The 16,684-nt window shown below is 35.0% G+C and overlaps 2 protein-coding genes across 4 annotated transcripts in view; both read right to left on the bottom strand.

Moving 5' to 3' along the window:
- Positions 1-3,064, bottom strand: part of LOC150105628 (sodium-coupled monocarboxylate transporter 2-like) — a 69,432-nt gene extending 66,368 nt beyond the window's left edge. The window contains exon 1 of the mRNA XM_090394953.1: positions 2,671-3,064. Coding sequence (XP_090251079.1) covers positions 2,671-3,021 — 351 coding nt within the window. The 5' untranslated portion in view covers positions 3,022-3,064. The remainder of the gene's footprint in view (positions 1-2,670) is intronic.
- A 9,247-nt stretch (positions 3,065-12,311) lies between these two features.
- The window catches only part of LOC150105627 (sodium-coupled monocarboxylate transporter 1-like), a 91,993-nt gene continuing 87,620 nt past the window's right edge, over positions 12,312-16,684 (bottom strand). For all 3 annotated transcript variants that reach the window (XM_090394950.1, XM_090394951.1, XM_090394952.1), the window contains exon 15: positions 12,312-12,743. In XM_090394950.1, the coding sequence (XP_090251076.1) occupies positions 12,603-12,743 (141 nt within the window). In that variant the 3' untranslated portion in view covers positions 12,312-12,602. The remainder of the gene's footprint in view (positions 12,744-16,684) is intronic.

The following is a 16,684-nucleotide window of genomic DNA, read 5'->3' as shown; positions in this document are numbered from 1 at the left end:
GTATATGGGTGTTTCACAGAATACCGCGTCACCGTGAAAAGCAAAACAAAAAAATGCTAAGCACTCGATAGATAACACTTTAAAAAGCTAAATGGTAATCCTACGATTGATTCTAAACACGTTGGCCTAGACACCAAAAACAAATTAACTCAGCTTTACGCATTCATCTTTAGTTTCGACAAAAATCGCATGCTCACTGGACTTGGTTATTAAAGCTTGATGACCTCACACTATTTATGTAGCTCTTAGATAGTAGTGTGTGTCAAACGCCTGTTAGGTAGATATTCTCCAGTATTGTGGTTGGTAATCTCACCTTTGCTTGTTACAGAGCTGATTTCAGCCTTATGTCAATATTTGGGTTTGTAGGAAGGTCGCACAGCAGGCCAAGGTGAGTAGCAGCAGCAGCCCCAAGTTGATGAACACCTTGGAATATGTTTTACACAACAGTCTAGTCAGTTACAATGGTTCGTAAATGAATTTTTTTTAAGAGTTTGCGAATGAAACTGCTCTACTCAACAAACGACATCCTTTTCAAACAGGTCGGTTAAATTTGCCTTAAATTCGATGCCAGAATATATAATTAAATATCTGCAGATATAGAATACTTACAGACCAAAGATGAAGAAAACGAATACGTAAAAATGAATAAAAATTAACAAAAAACATGAAAAATCCTTACCTTACTAACAGTATTAATGCACTGTAGGTTTACAACGTTTCTTTGGTGTAGGGGGATAACATGAAGAAACCTACTGTAGCTAATTTGTCTAATCCCTATTTATGTTTCAACATCATTAAAATTAACAACCATATCATGCTTTACGAATATAAAAAATTCTTTAGTTTTCTATTTAATTAAAACAAATCATCCTTGATTAATGTTGTATACCACGAGGAATTCTACTCATATTCGCCAACTAGCTACCATTATTTGCATGATTTAACTTCTTTCCACCCCTCACACTTATCTATTCACCTTCATTCACTGGAAAGTGTAAATGTATGATAATTCTGAGATGGAGATTTATATGGATATGTTTGTATACTAACAGTGATACAAAAATAGCCGACTTGTTTGGTAGGCTATTCACTCAGCCAACCAACAGGTTGTGGGTTCGAATTTCACCGTGGACATGGATGTTTGTGAAAGTCTGCTCTTGACGAGCTTGTGTGTAAGGCTAGTCTTTTGAAAATAAAATAAAAATCGCCTAAAATATATCACTATTTATACAGGATGGTTCAAAATTCCACGTACAAACTTTGAGGGGAGGTAGAGAAGAAGAACATCAAAATCAACCATATGCACATAGGAAAGCATGACGGGAAACGCCACCGGAAGGTACTAACAGGTATATAAAGATACAGAAATAACACAAAGGTAGTAAGTAGTGTAAAAAAACTTTATTAAACGTAACTGAACAGTTCAATAGTTGGTGCATGTCTGCCATCTCAGCGTTCATAAAACGACGCATGTTCTTCATACGACGTCAAAAGCTTGAATGAGGAAGCCTCAATTGCTCACCTGGGGCGCTGGCCAACAGCGCCACCTATCACTTTCGGGTGACGTTTATGGTCATGCTTTCCTATGTGAATATGGGTTAATTTTGAACCACCCTATATAGTACAAAAATGTAAATCACCTCTCCGAATCATCATACATCTTTGGTACATTTTTTTACATTTGTGTGTTATAGCGCTATATCTCCAGAAAAAGCGAATAAAATTAAAAGATACTTATCACAGCGGAGTTATTCAGCATCGTGAGTCTAAATCATCACCCATTTAAAATTTCTTGGAACTACCATCACTTTGAAGTTTTGTTAATAATTATTTCAGTGTTAGATTTTCTAAAATTTTTGTATGAATTTGGATTATAATTATAAATCTTTAAGGTAAAGATATATTACTGGCTATATCTAGAATGGAACAGGAAAGGGAGGAATGTTCTGAATTGTTGGATTTTTTTTTTTTTTCAAAGAGATGAAGTAATGGACCCCTAGTTTTTTTTTCACTGAGTGCAGTAATAATATTTATCTAGCCTAAAACAGGACTGCTTTAGGCTAGATAAATTTAGGCTTTTATCATCCTGAATACACCTTGAGTTGTATATTTATCATCCATATTTCATACAGATTAAGATTTATCTCACAAGCCAAGAAACTGTCGTCCATGTAGTTATAAAATGCTTCAGATTTCAGTATCTGAAAAATAACACTTAGTCTGTATTTCAAAAGTATGTTAGTGTCCGGTAAAGTATTCTAATTTTTCTGCTGTAAACTTCATTAGTGCAAAATATGCAGTGTAGTCCATAAACTTATGGACTACACTGTTAGTTTTCTTTTCAGTAAATAGCACTCTCCTGGATATACCAACGTAGCTCGCAATTCTTCAGCTCATTCACCTCTTCAACCGGTTTTTTAGAATGCATGTAATCGTGCGGGCTTCTTGTGTTTAAGCCTCTTGTCTGTAAGCGGTTTTATCCTAAATCTAGTAGTCGTCAAAACTTATCAAACTGTAAATTGCGATACTACATATATTTAAACGGTGCCTTAATTTTGAAGGAGAATTTTGTAGCCTGACAAATCTTTTAATCACAAATATTACTACCGGGGATTAAAAAGAAGATTGTAAGTCTACAAAAGTGATTAAGTGAATAACTTATTATCTTACCTCGTAAATGCTGGTGATACCGAGACGATAGAAAACTGGCAAGTACAGATAGGCAGTGACTGGTAGGGCTAAAAAAAGTGCCAGGAAAAACATCGAATACTGAGTATCGTAGAGATAAACCTCCGTAGGAACCCCCATCATGATGATACCAGACTGCGTAGTGGCCATAACAGAGAGAGCAACTGCAAATACGTTAAGGGACCGTCCTCCCACCAAAAGGTTACTAATACTATTTGATTTCCTCCCCTGCCAAGCATAGTATGCTCCGATAGCAGCCGAGATGAAGAACATGATCCCCAGGGATACATAGTCGACAGCACCCAGGTAGGTCTTAGCTTCAAAATCGACCATGATTATGAGGGTGGAGGAGGGGAGGTTCGCGTAAACCTCCCAAACTTTCTCTTTTCGGTTCTGAAACTAGGAAATGTATTCACACACACACGCGTCTGATCTCACTGGTTTTCGTATACAAGTCGGATTTCTATCACACTGAAGCTACGTTGCACACCTTCATGCACTGTCACGGCCGAAATGAGCCAGTCACAGTTTAGCGTGTCGAGGTTGGGAATTACCTGTAGAGCACCTCTCCCCCTCTTTGGGCCTCTGTTAGCCGATGGAGTGCGTCACCGATTACAGTTAATCCTTAAGATAATTAACAAGGATCCACAATTGATATCACCTGATTAGAGGAAATGCCTCTGACTTTATTCGCGCTTTTCTTCCGTTTTCCTGCAGGTAAAGTGGGTCTGAATTATATTGCGCCCTAGAAGTAGGCCATGCAACGTCGCCTGGAAATCCAGGTTACGTACAAGTGAGTGTGGGGTAGTTCTGTGCAATCATAATCAAACCCTATTTTCCCCGTACTTTGCAAAGAACTGTTTGACAGTTGCCTATTCTAATTTCAAGTCCCACAGTAAAATTAGACTTTTCGTTGTGAGCAGCTAACAATATTTACATCATCCATTCGTTTAATTGCATTTCACATTCAGGTACCCAAGTGTCAAAAGTACCAGAATTAAGTGCATGACTCACTTTGATTAAGAACTGCCTGATTTATCACTCGATTTCCTATTTACACGTGAGAAATTATTTCCCCACACCTATGAATGAATTTAGTCATTGTTTCCCATCAAGTGAAACAATGAATTTATGGTTATAGTTTCATTACATTCAAAAATAAAATAAAATTGTACTTCCATCAGTGGCGCATCCAGAGGGGGACCTTCCCCCCCCCCCCCCCAAAGAAAAAAAAACAGAAAATTTTCCAAAAATCTTTTCCTAATTAAAATTATTATTTTTTAAATTTATGTTATTTCGTGTCTTCTATTTCTATGCTATTTATGAATTAGCGAGCATTGCAGATTGTTCAATTATAGGTTGTATACGATTAGTGTGTATTCATCCCCCCCCCCCCCCCCCAAGATTAAATCCTGAGTTCGCCGCTGACTTCCATAATTCTTATCTCAACTTGCTGTAAATAATAATACAGATGATTCTTGAAATGAGATACTGACAGTATTCAAACGTTAGTGGCGTCCTCTATCGCCATTCACTAAATAAATTCACTAAGGAAATAGCAGTTGCATCCTGCCATTCTTCAAGTGAAATGTTTTGCATTTCTTTTTATTTTAATCCTGAAATAAATGAAACGAAGTTTAACTAATCGAAATTATCAATGTAATGGCACATTCCCCCCCGATAACTACAGTGTAAATGTTAACTTCCTTTTTTTTTTTTTTCATAAGAAAATATATTTAAAAGATAAATATACAGGTAAATCATGCTTGTACAATTATCACTGTTGAAACTGAGCCTTTGTGTATACAGAATAATCCATACTACGCACGCTCAAACATTGAAAAGTAAAAACACCAGAGTAAAAGCAACAGTTACCAAGGCTCAAGTCTGTGTCTTGTTGTGAATGAATCTCTTTCACCTTTAGTACTGTATATTATAAAATCGAGTTAAACTAAAATAGAAATCACTTTTTTAAAATACTCATTTTTGAAGACTTCAAACAAATATCAAAGTTTAAAATTATTGATCGATAAACCTTGGGTATAGTTTGAATTACGTGGAAGTAAGGCTATGGGGTGAGTGTATTACATCTAGTTTTTTTTTACTAGATGTACGACCATTTTTTTCCCCTTCTTTTTCAGAAGAAAATTCCTATCTCCTTTCTGTGATATCGGCTAACACACGTTCGTGTTCGGCTAACACAACTGACAAAAGGTTTCCAACTTACAAGCCGATAAACAAAATGCATTATTTGTCCAGTTTTTAATGTCTTTAGCATATCTGATAATCATAAGACATTTCTTATGACTTCTGAAGACAATTAAAAATCAAAGCGAAACTAAAAGGATCAGTAGTGCACTCAAGGTTTAATCTTGGGGGGGGGGGGCGAGTTGAGTAGACGATTTGAGAATACACACTACGCATTGCATACGCCCTATGACCGAGCATCTGCAATGATCACTAATTCATAAGTAGTATAGAAATAGAAGACACGACACAACATAAATTTTAAAAAATGAATTTTAATTAGGAAAAGATTGTTGGAAACTTTTCTAGTGTTTTTTTTCCTTTTTCTTTGGGGGAGCAGGACCCCCCCTGGGTGCTCCACTGAAAAGGATGGCCTAAAGAAAGTTTCTAACTGAGAAAAAAGTTCTAAATAATACTCGGTATGGGTATTCAGAGACCAGGAAGAAACCTTTAAGAGGGTAAATACTCTCATTCAATACCAAAGAAGTTCAGTTTAAAGGAACCAACCAGTTCGAAACAGCTGTCACGCCAGTGAAGCTTTATCAAAAGCACTAATGAAAGGCGAATATACGGATGCCCGGGTGGCGCTCGTGTCTTTTATTCGACTCTGAAATAAGATTGGAATCGAAGCGAAGCCACAGTATCCTTTCTTTGATAATTAAATATATACTGTAATTTATTGAGCGTCAAGTCTTGAGTGCGAGTCTTGATATTTTTTGGCAGTCATCACGTGCGGAGAATCCATTTTCACTATTTAAATTATGCAATTGCTGGTTATTTTCAATAAACAGAAAGTGACCACACCTTTAACAGACTAGTCTGGTTAGAAATCGTTAGCCCGAAATATGTCCACCACACATACAATGCTTATCATTGTTATTCTTCCCCATAGGCAATATTCTCGACTGTGTCACTTTCACCATTCAGTAACAGGGGTAAGTGCTGTTATATAAGTAGGTTATCCAAGCTCGAGACAGCCGAAATTGATGGGATTGCGCAAAAAATTAGGTTAACGTACATTAGAGTTCGCAGCAGTGCAGTTCCTAGGAAAAGGGAGGTTCGGGGTCGCGATGGAGGGAAAAAAAAAATGCTCAAAGCAACAATTAAGAAGCTTCGTTATATATTAAAGTGTATCTTATCTCATTTGTTACTCGAAATTAATGTGGGAACCCAACAAAAAGAAACTGAAATACCATAATGAAGATGGAATTCATTGATTAAAATCTCTTCAGTCTCTGACACGTTTTCTTTAATTCTAGGGAATTCGCTGAGTTGGCTGAATAAAATTAAGAAGGTTACTCATTCACTATACTTCGTACGTAATTAGCAAGCGATTGCCACTAGGAACATCACGGAAGGTCCTGCTAATGAGTGAAATTAAAGATTGTCACATTCCGTGAGATGCTTGCTGTGTAATTACTAACCCACAGATCTGCAATTAACTATTTTTTGTTCTTTGTTACGTAACATTTGAACTTTAACAAGGGATTCTTTGTATATTGAATACGTGCCAAGACTTCCAAAATCAAAATTTTCTCACTGGTTCTTAGTCTTAGCAGCCCTTCTGAATGCTTGAGTGAAGAAACTCGAATTGTATTCAATCAGGTCTAAAGCTACTTTTCTTATTAATTTCTTTCAAAAATGATTTTGTCGCATTCCCATCATCCTTTTTTTTTACTCAGCTTAAGAAAATAATTAAATTATAACTATAAAAAAAATCTAAACTTTGCTTTGTACGATGTTACTCCAGTGACGTCATTCTCACCCTCCCTACAGGAGAGAAAGGGGTCATCCATTGTGAAATCTTCCGCAGACCTAGATGCTTCTTAACAACGTGACCATCTGCTTTTTTTCAATCATAAATGGGTCAACTGATGATATTCTACGGGCTCATGGACATGACCCAGTAAATGCTGACTAGTTCCTCGTTACATACCGCATGCTGAAATTTATGTGAAAACTTAATGGAATTTTCATGAATGGTGGAGCACTTTCATAATCAATGATGGCACAGAAAGTGAGGACAGTGCACTCATTGAAGGTCACACATTCCCGTTATTCTCGGAAGACTGGCGTTTGCTAATACATTACAATACGAGAAAAATCCATCAACTTAGAAATGATAGCGTAGAGAATTAAACCAAAATTGCATTATTTACAAGCTTTATTATTATATGTCAATTATTAATAATATAAGCAGCCTTATTTATGTATATATAGGTTTGTTACAGAAAACTCTATGTTAAATATGTTTTATATACTGCTTCTAATGAGAGCAGAGCCTACTGTACTGTTGAACATTTTTGAATTCTTCGTAATGACCACTGGTTACATACCAGCTTTGAATGGGAGTAATTCTCTTCGGCAGGTGTGATATCGATAACCAGTCTACTTATCGGAGATAACCAATAACCAATCTACTTATTCAGAAATTCCCATGTTTCTTTTCTAGAATAGCGTTTTCTGAATACGTAACTCCTAGCCTACTAATATCATCAATATTGATATACTGTAAGTTTAAAACCTCCCATGGCCGGGATTCATAAGTAACAACGGCCTTAATTCATCCATAATAAACCTCATTTATAGAATACAGTACTGTTTTCGTCATTTAACTCATTACTCGGCACACACACACATACACACTTTCTGTTACAGCCTAATAGAAAGACACCTAGGTTCGAATCTTCTCTAAAACGCCAAAACACTTTTTATCAAGTCCCCCCCCCCCCCAGGAACAGTTACATTACAAGCAGGCCCGGCCTTCTCTGTAAAGGGGCCCGAGTGCAAGAAACGAGTGCAAAATGATTTTGGCACAGGAAAACAAAACAAAACAAAAAAAAAACACATTCGAAATATAACAGGTTAACATAACGTTTACTGAACACAAAACACTAATATAATAGAGAAACACAGAGATATTATTATTACCGGGGGCCCTAAAATACCGTCGATGAAATCCCTTTAGTTATAAGCAAAATTAGAAGAAGAAAAACAATAAAATAAAAAATACGTTTCCGCAAATGTGTACCGACTGTGCCCACTCGATCGTGGGGACCGGGTGCATTGCATCCAGTGCACCCCCGAGATGGCCGGCCCTGATTACAAGATATGCTCAGCAGCGTTTATATGGACAGCCGTGTGTACTTATAATGAAATTGTGAATTCACTTTGGGTACCACATAAAAATGTTGAGTCAGTTCTCACACTCAACAGGCTGGGCTCGAATTCCACTCAAGCATGAATGTTTATGAATATTTTTAGGTCAACGATGATTTTCATCGAATTGACCTTCTTATTCGATGCCTAAAGTGACTCGAAAAAGTACATTCTTGGGTTCTAGAATAGGGTTGTTTCTAGTTTATTCAACCGTTAGCCTATTAAATGTGTACAGGTTACGAAACTTTCGTGAGTGGTATTAGCATTTAAAAACAAAACAACTTACCCTGCTTAGATTATGTGTGTGTGTGTGTGTGTGTGTGTGTGTGTGTGTGTGTCAACGTAATGAATTGAAGTGCGGCTTTTACTAGTTCTCAATTCACCAATAGGACTAAATTCACCTGGTGGTAAATTTGAAAGAAAATCACAAAACTTGAACAAAATGTGTTTCAAATGAAAGTCTCTGGTTCCATTTGAAACAATTTCATGCCGAAACATTTTTGCTGGCACCAGTAGTGGATAATCAGTAATACCAAATCCACCATTAAATTGCCTGTCCTGTTATTTTTCCTATGCAAATTTGAAAATTTTCCGAGGACGCTTTATACTCTCACACTCTTTAAAACGAGCGGTACGCACTTTCGTTGATTTTCAATATCTAGATAAATGAAGCAGTTTTTTCTAGGATGAAGGCTATCATTCCCATTCCCCCCCCCCCTCCCATCCTGTTAAAAACCTCAGCGCAATCCTGATCTTGGTTTTTGCCATCAAGAATAAAGGAAAACGTTTCTAGATGGCAGCTTTCAACAGCTTAAAAGGATGGAATGTGAGTTTGAGAGGATCAGTCGCAAAAACACCGAAAACTATTCTTCCTATCGCCCTCATTTCAGTTCTCTCGAAAATATTGGAGGCGGTCATCAACAGACAATTTATTCGCCATACGAAGCTCGGAAATTAAGCAATGGATTTCTCCTCCCCCGCCCATCCAAAGCAGATCTTCCTACAGATTTTACCCATCTTTGGAAACGAGCCATGGATTGTTTGGAGGAACTCGTATAGTCGCTGTTTCCTAAGCGTTTGAGCAGTTATGACAGGGAGACCTACTTAGAAACTGCCTTACGTCCTTGCAAGCGGGTCAATTAAATTAGTAAATTTCTATATGTTACGAGTCTGAGAACTCAAAATCTCTTTCTCACACAAACAGTCACACATATGATATTCTTATGATGTGGATTTCAGTTTGGTTTCGGCTTCTGTGAGTTGTACAATTCGATGTTTACTCATCTAATGATTGCACATTCAGCCAAGGGATGAATGGTCGCTTTGATGATGTTAATGTTAGATGACTTTTAATTGAGAATTTCAAATTACTCCTCGGTTAAAATGTTCCTAGAGAATTCCTTAACATCTACACGTTCGTTAAGGAATTTTCTTAACGTATTCTTTCACCTACAATGCTTTAAAATAAACTGGAATTTGTTCAAATATATCTGCTGTTGAGAGAGTATTTTATGCTACTTTATATTGTTTCGAAGAATTTCTTCCTCGTGTTCTGAAATACGTTGCTTCTCCAACAGGAAACTTTTATAGATCGGGTCCTTTACAAAGAGTTCTTTCTTCATAATACTTTTATTTATATAACGAATGACCTTCGGCAACCAAGTTAACTTTTGACGGTTCTGAAAATCTTTGTATATGTACTTGAGGGTAAACGAAGTGGTTTTGAAACGATGAGGAGCAACTATCAGGTGTCGTAATTGGAACTGGGAGAGGGGCACGCTTGCTAAAGCACTGAAAAAAATCAATCTATTGCTTTTGAAGAAACGAAAGGATATCTAACTAAAAATAAAATAAAGAAGAAAAAATAAAGAAGAAAAACCTTCAAAACATTCTTCACTTGGTGAGCTAAATAAGATACCACTCGCTTTTCTCTTTTTTTTTTTTAAAAATGCTTTTTTAAAAAAACAAATTGGATTTACATGCGTGGGCATTATAAGTTCACAGATGAAGCCATTTATGAGTATTCGGGAGCAGAGTCTTTAACATAAGACGCCACGTGTTCTCTCAAGGGCACAGACACAAGAAAAAATCAATTGTTTTTTTTTTTTTATTTCTGAGCTTCTCTCTTTCCTGTCTGATTCGTTTTATTTAAATGTGCATTTTTTTCTCTTTCCAACTACCACTAGGAGACTATAGTGCTAGTAGGATAAGGAAAAGGAGAGGTCGGAAACGTTTCATTTCACTTGATGAACACACAAGTGGTTTCTCTTCAGTGCGTTGCCTTTTTTTACTTTATAATTTGATGAGGTAAATAATACTTTTTTTAGTACCAAAACAAACTATTTTAATATTCTCTTTAGATAAAGTCTAGTGTTCTAAAGAACACTAGACTCATTTCATTCCAACTGTAGGGATAATCTTTAAAAATTACTTCAATACTGGTGCATTATTTGAAGAGAATTAAGAGTATTTTAAATCTGTTTCTAATTGTGAAAAAAAAACACACCAAAACTTAATTAGCTAAGCAATGATATCATTCGCTTGGCGATTTCAACCTTTCTGTTGTCATGGTGTAAATATAAAGTGGAGAGTACCGTTTATCATATCTATTCTGCAACAGAGTACACAGAATGTTTAACTAATTTTAATTACAAACCGGATACCTCATGATTTATTTATTTACTCGTTGCAAACAGTGAAAAATGTAAGCACAATTTTGTAAGAGTGGTCGAACTGAAGAAATGCATTCCAATTTTCTACAATATATCTTTTCAGTTTTATTGTGAGAAAATAAATATTTTATGAATAATCTTCGTTTCGCAATACTAAACAGACAGTTTCCCCTTTCTCCCTAATGTTCACCATCCATTTCATTGTTTATATGACTTTTTTTTTTAATATACCTACTTCTTTCCATTTTTATATGCATTACAAGAAGAATCCCAGTATCCCATCATCTCATCTTATTTCACTGGCTGAACTCATAATCTCCTTATTTGCTTGCATGAATCGCATTATAATTAGCTAAATATTTCATTTATGCAACTCAGTTCTGTTGACGAACGATTATATTCTTTCATAAAATTATTCTCATTTCAACTTTTAAGGTGTGTATCGGCATGGTTTTGACCTGTTTAATGTTCTTTTATAACAAATCATCCTACAATTCATAGTGTTGCCTAGAGCGCTATCTACCGGAATCATTACCTACTAAAATCCGATTTCATCCACAGGGCACCCAAATTATCATTATCGGTAATGTTATAATTTTCCCCTCTGTATTATATTTCTGTAATGGCGGACTAATCTCAAGGGTCTTTAGTAAGATGATTAGATTCCCTGGGAGATGATTTTATTCCCAGGATATAGAAAGGGTATATTCACGAAATTTCTAACCTATTTTCTCTTTTCAGAAATCTATTTTATACCTACATAATTTCTTTTATTTATTTCTTTTTATTTTTGGTCTTGTTTCCTTTTCACAAAGCGTTCACCTGAATGATTCAAGTTTTGATATGACAACAGACAAGTCGTTCAAGGATGAGCGAATGTAATGAGTTGATTTAGAAGCAATAATTGCCAAATCTTTGTTCCACTTATGCTCCTTTAAAATAAATCCCAGAGGTGCTGTACTAGAATAGATGAAAAAAAAATACAGTATTAATCTGGCACCGTTTTTCTTAATGCCAACTGATTGTCTACAATAGAGACAATGGTAGGAGGACACAATTATGCTAAAATAGGTCACGCACGTGTTGTATATAATGGGACAAAGTCTATAATTCGTTCATAGTTATCACCCCTATAGCAACTGTAATTTTTAAAGTAAATAATAAGTATATGCAATTCTCATATCTAGTTCACAATCGCACCAAATAATAGTTGTTACTTTATAGAAATAAACTCAAAATCTTTTTTTCATTTAAAAAAAAAAGTTATATGAATTTACTCTCTTTGTTGTGTGTGTCCTATTAAAACGGATACGGTATTTCAATTACTGATATTAGCCAGTTAAAATAATAATAAAAAAAAATTGTAACTAGCTCAATATAGGGGCATTTGATTTGCTAGAACTCATTTGGTATTACAAAAACACTTATTATCAAATTATATTTCATTGTGTGTGTGTGGGTTACTATTAACATATTTAAGTCAACACGTTTTTGTCTTTTGGTGAGTTAGTAACGTAATGGAACTCTGCAGGCACTTTAAATACATACACAATTAAAATATACAATTTTATGTCTCTCAACATACAAATAATACATCCATATTTCGTATACTAACTGTACATATTCGTTGACCGATGTAGAGTCTCTGAACAAATGCTTGGAGCGACATCATGTGATGAAACAATTCGTACTTCTAAATTCCAAATATTATACAAAGAGAAGAGACAAATGGCAGTCTCAGATGCATGAATATTGTGCAGCGTATTATCTTGAGTCCATCTGAAGTTCGAGTAAGTTTATCGAATGGATTTAAATTGCTGGTTTTTGTTGGGTTCCTCAAAATCGTTCAATTTCTATATCCGCTGTTTTCGTTTCTTTCATTTGGATATCATCCGGATTGTTAATGTAAAATATTGGTTCTGCATTGTGTTCGGATTTAGTAGATTCGTTTCCGGTAAGTTCCACTTTGGATGGTCCCTACAATATATAAATAAATAATAAGTATAATAAATAACATGAGTGGCTCAACAAACATAATATTCAATTACTTTTATTGAATTCAAATCACTCAAATTACTTTCGTCATTATGATTTTATAATGTCATAATATGGAATATTCAAAAAGGTGTATTTTATATTTTATCAATTCTAAAAAAATATTTTAAAAGATTTAGAATTTCCAATTTTATTTATATGTAAAATACACGTTAACATAAATAACTTTATAAAATTATTTAAAATTAGCAATTCTTGGCATAAATCTATGCACATTAAGTCAGTGAGGCCATAGAAAAGGCAATAACGTTTTCAAATTTGCACACTAAGAAGCATATTAGTCAGTTTTATTTTTTATTTTGTTTTTTTATCTTATTTCCGCTCATGAAAGGTTGGAAACCTAGAGTTTATTCTTAGTCCTCCCACAGTACTAAGGGCTACTTTATTAAAAGTGATCAACTTACCAAAATGCTGAAGCGAAACGTTTGGTTTTGTGCTTCATCTAATTGAAATTTCAACAAAATTAAAAACGTCATTGGAAGAATGAAATATTTTTTTTTAGTAAAAGTCCTTTGTTAATTACCATACGGTGATAGGAAAATTATATGTGTACTGGAAGACTTTCTTTTTTTTTTTTTTTTCAATATTGCAACTATTGTTTGTGCTTTGATGGGAATAAGTCACGCATTGAATCCAATTAACAACAAAAGAACGATTTTCGATTACCTGAAGTTATGACATTCCAAACTAGTGCAGCTGTTGTTAACAAATTTCACCAAATTTTGAAATTTTAATATTAAAAAAAATGATATCAGACGAAATGTAAACCAATAATAAAAGCAGAATGCAATAATATTATGTACGATGTTTTTGTATAATGAAATTTTTAGTAGAAATATTTTATTAGATTTTATTAAAAATTAAATAAACTTTTTATTTTATTTTATTTTATTCGTTTTTCCTTGAAAATAGCGGATTTTCGTCCTTCAAAACACGAAAATCGGCTGAAGAACACACAAATGCACAGACATAAGACACTTCGGGAATAAAGATTAATCGCCCTATTCCGTCGGATTTGGTTTCCAACTTCTACAAGGTAAAGCGTGAGTCTACGCGTCCATGGACTGTGGAGGATCACTGTAAAAAGCAGTCCAGTCTAGAATAGTTCTACGATGATTTCAGAAGAACAAACGTTCTTATCATACTTCACTGGGGTGCTCAGTCCACTTCTTTCATCAACATAGAACGGCTTACAATGCGATTCGGCAGAACTAGGCGATCTTTTTTCTTTTTTTTTTTTTATTCCTCAAATGCTGGTGTGGTGAGGTTTCCATTCCCAATGTATCAGTGGCTGCTTCGTGAAACGTGATAAAAGTTATCTGCTTCTATACTTCATGCAAGACATGATGTTCCACTCGGTCTTTGTTCAAAGAAGCAAACTGGAACAAAGACCGAGTGGAACATCATGTCTTGCATAAAGTATAGAAGCAGATAACTTTTTATCTGCTTCTATACTTCATGTTATTTGGGCCGGTTATGCTCTTGAAATCTTCTTTGCAAGTCTCATATCAGTGAGTTTTCTCTTCTCTAATTACAAAACTTTCATCGGAGAGTTCCTCGCTTCCACCCACCCCCCCTCTCTCTCTCTCTCTGTCTATTTCAGACTTTCTCGGTACCTGCCAAGTTGCTTTATCTATCCTGGAGTAGACAGATGACTGGAATGAAAAGGGAGTGTGTCTAATAAGTTGGCCACTCACTTTATATGGCAGTTCGAAATAATCATTATATTATATTAGGGTACACAGATTTATTTATTTATTTATGTTTTATTTCCACAAGTCTGATTGTCAAAAAAGCAACAGAACAGTTTTGAAAACATTGTTAGATTATTCGCAGTGAGGTTTGCGGTGCCAATTTTTGTGATCCAAATTCTCTGTTCTTTTCTTCTTTTCATTTCACTGCTTATTATTTTACTTCTTTTCAAAAAAAGAGGTCTCGAGTTCATAATCCACATATGCAGTTGGGAAACCTGTTCTTTTTATATTCCAACATCCAGAAAACAATTATACTAGTTGAAGCATAAAAAGGTTTGTTTGTTAATTTGGAAAATAAATACGCGTAATAAGAGTCCCTCGGAACTGAACTGTAATTGGGACAGTAAGATACTGTTTATATCTAACAATTGCGTTAAAAATATCCTTATTTCTTTTCACAGAAATGCAAACTTTATGTTTGCGTCTGAACTTCCTAAAAGTAAAAGCATAGTTGTCTTTTGTTTTTCTTTTTTTTTCTTCCTTTGATAGTTATCTCAGTATTGCATTGGATAAAATAAATGATCCTATAGAGACTGTGCTCCTATACATCGTCGTACGTTATCACTTTTCGGAACTTGGATTTATTTAGCTTATGATGAATTTCCTTGCTTGGATAAGAAACACAAAGATTTTATTTTATTTTTTTTTATTTTGCTTTCAAAATTTTAGGAAGATTGATAGGCATCGCTAAGACTTGAAGTAGCTCCTAGCCATTGATGCCATCTAATTTCAGCTAAACTCAATTTTACAGGAGATACGAAACATACAGAACAGTGAAAAATATATGTCTCCACAAAATGAAGATGTTCGAAAGGGCACGAAACTTATAACATTGTGTTATAAGTTATATATGTGTTAGATAGTCAAAGAGAAAACGGTAATCTGTTTACAAAAGATTTACAAATGGTGTATTCAGTGAGAAAAACAGAATGCGAAAGGCTGTTCCAAAGAGCAGAGGTGGATGGAATGAAGGAAGAAGATAGTTCGATTTGTTTGGAGCTGAACTTTAAATGAATATTGACTAGTGGCTGCTCTTGTTCTTACATACTTTAGAGGAAAGTGGATGGATAACAGTGTCCATTTCGGTCCAACGCTCATGAAAGTGTCTATAAAAATGGCATAATGTAGAAACAACGCACCTCTGAGAAAGTGACTGAAGGGAGAGGGGGGGGCATTAATATATATATATAAAAGAGGAAGCTTGGGCGAGAGTACAGAATCCTAGGGGTTTTCCAGCATTAATAACGGAATTTGAACAGCTATAGTAATGAACATAGTAATGAACAGCCGGAAAGGAAACCGGCATTCCAATCACAAAAAGACAGGAGGTAGACAGACGGTAGCTTCGTAAGAATACCTCGATGCCAAACACAGTCAAGAGACTTCTTATATAAAACACCTTATGGCAACTTATTCTGGTAAAATACTTATAAGCTCTGTATTACTAAATCTTGGTATTTCTAGCCTGGCTCCCACTGATGAGACCTCAATAAAGGTCGAAACCGGTCTGGGTAGTGGCCTCTTGCCTTTAATACAAAACATCATGCATCCCCTTCTTGGAGATGTGTTTTGGCATTAAGGGTAAATATTAAGATTAGTGATCAGAGCTTATTCCACCTTTACCACGAGTTGCCTTGGTCTTGCACTACCTGTAGGATCAGCTAGACTTGCATCAGTTGCAGGCGCAAACTTGACTTGTTTGTCTGTTTGTTTACTTGGGAAATGGAGTAAACCAGGTTTAAAATTGCTTGGTATTTTTAACATTTATTATACCCAAGGTAAAATACCTTCTACATATATATATAAGATTATTATAAGGATTCGAACTCGCAGTGGTAAGTAGGTAATGGCAAGCCAACTAGGCTACCGAGGCAAGTTTTTTCCCCATTCATGACTGCATTTGGTATTTCAATGTTTATCATAATTTAAAATTACTAAAATTTAAAAATACTTAATTTTTTATATATAAATAAAATTATTACATTAAATTTTACAAATTATAAATTCTTTTTAAAAGAGCTCCATTTATAATTTTCTACTGTTGATATTTTCTTTCTTGCCATGCAAAAACACGACAACAAATAGAACTTCCAACATACAGTGAAACAT

This window comes from Typopeltis vanoorti, chromosome 6, assembly GCF_054136105.1.
Source record: "Typopeltis vanoorti isolate ZY-2024b chromosome 6, IOZ_Tvanoo_1.0, whole genome shotgun sequence".
Lineage (NCBI taxonomy): Eukaryota > Metazoa > Arthropoda > Arachnida > Uropygi > Thelyphonidae > Typopeltis > Typopeltis vanoorti.
This window is presented reverse-complemented; position numbering and strand designations above follow the sequence as displayed.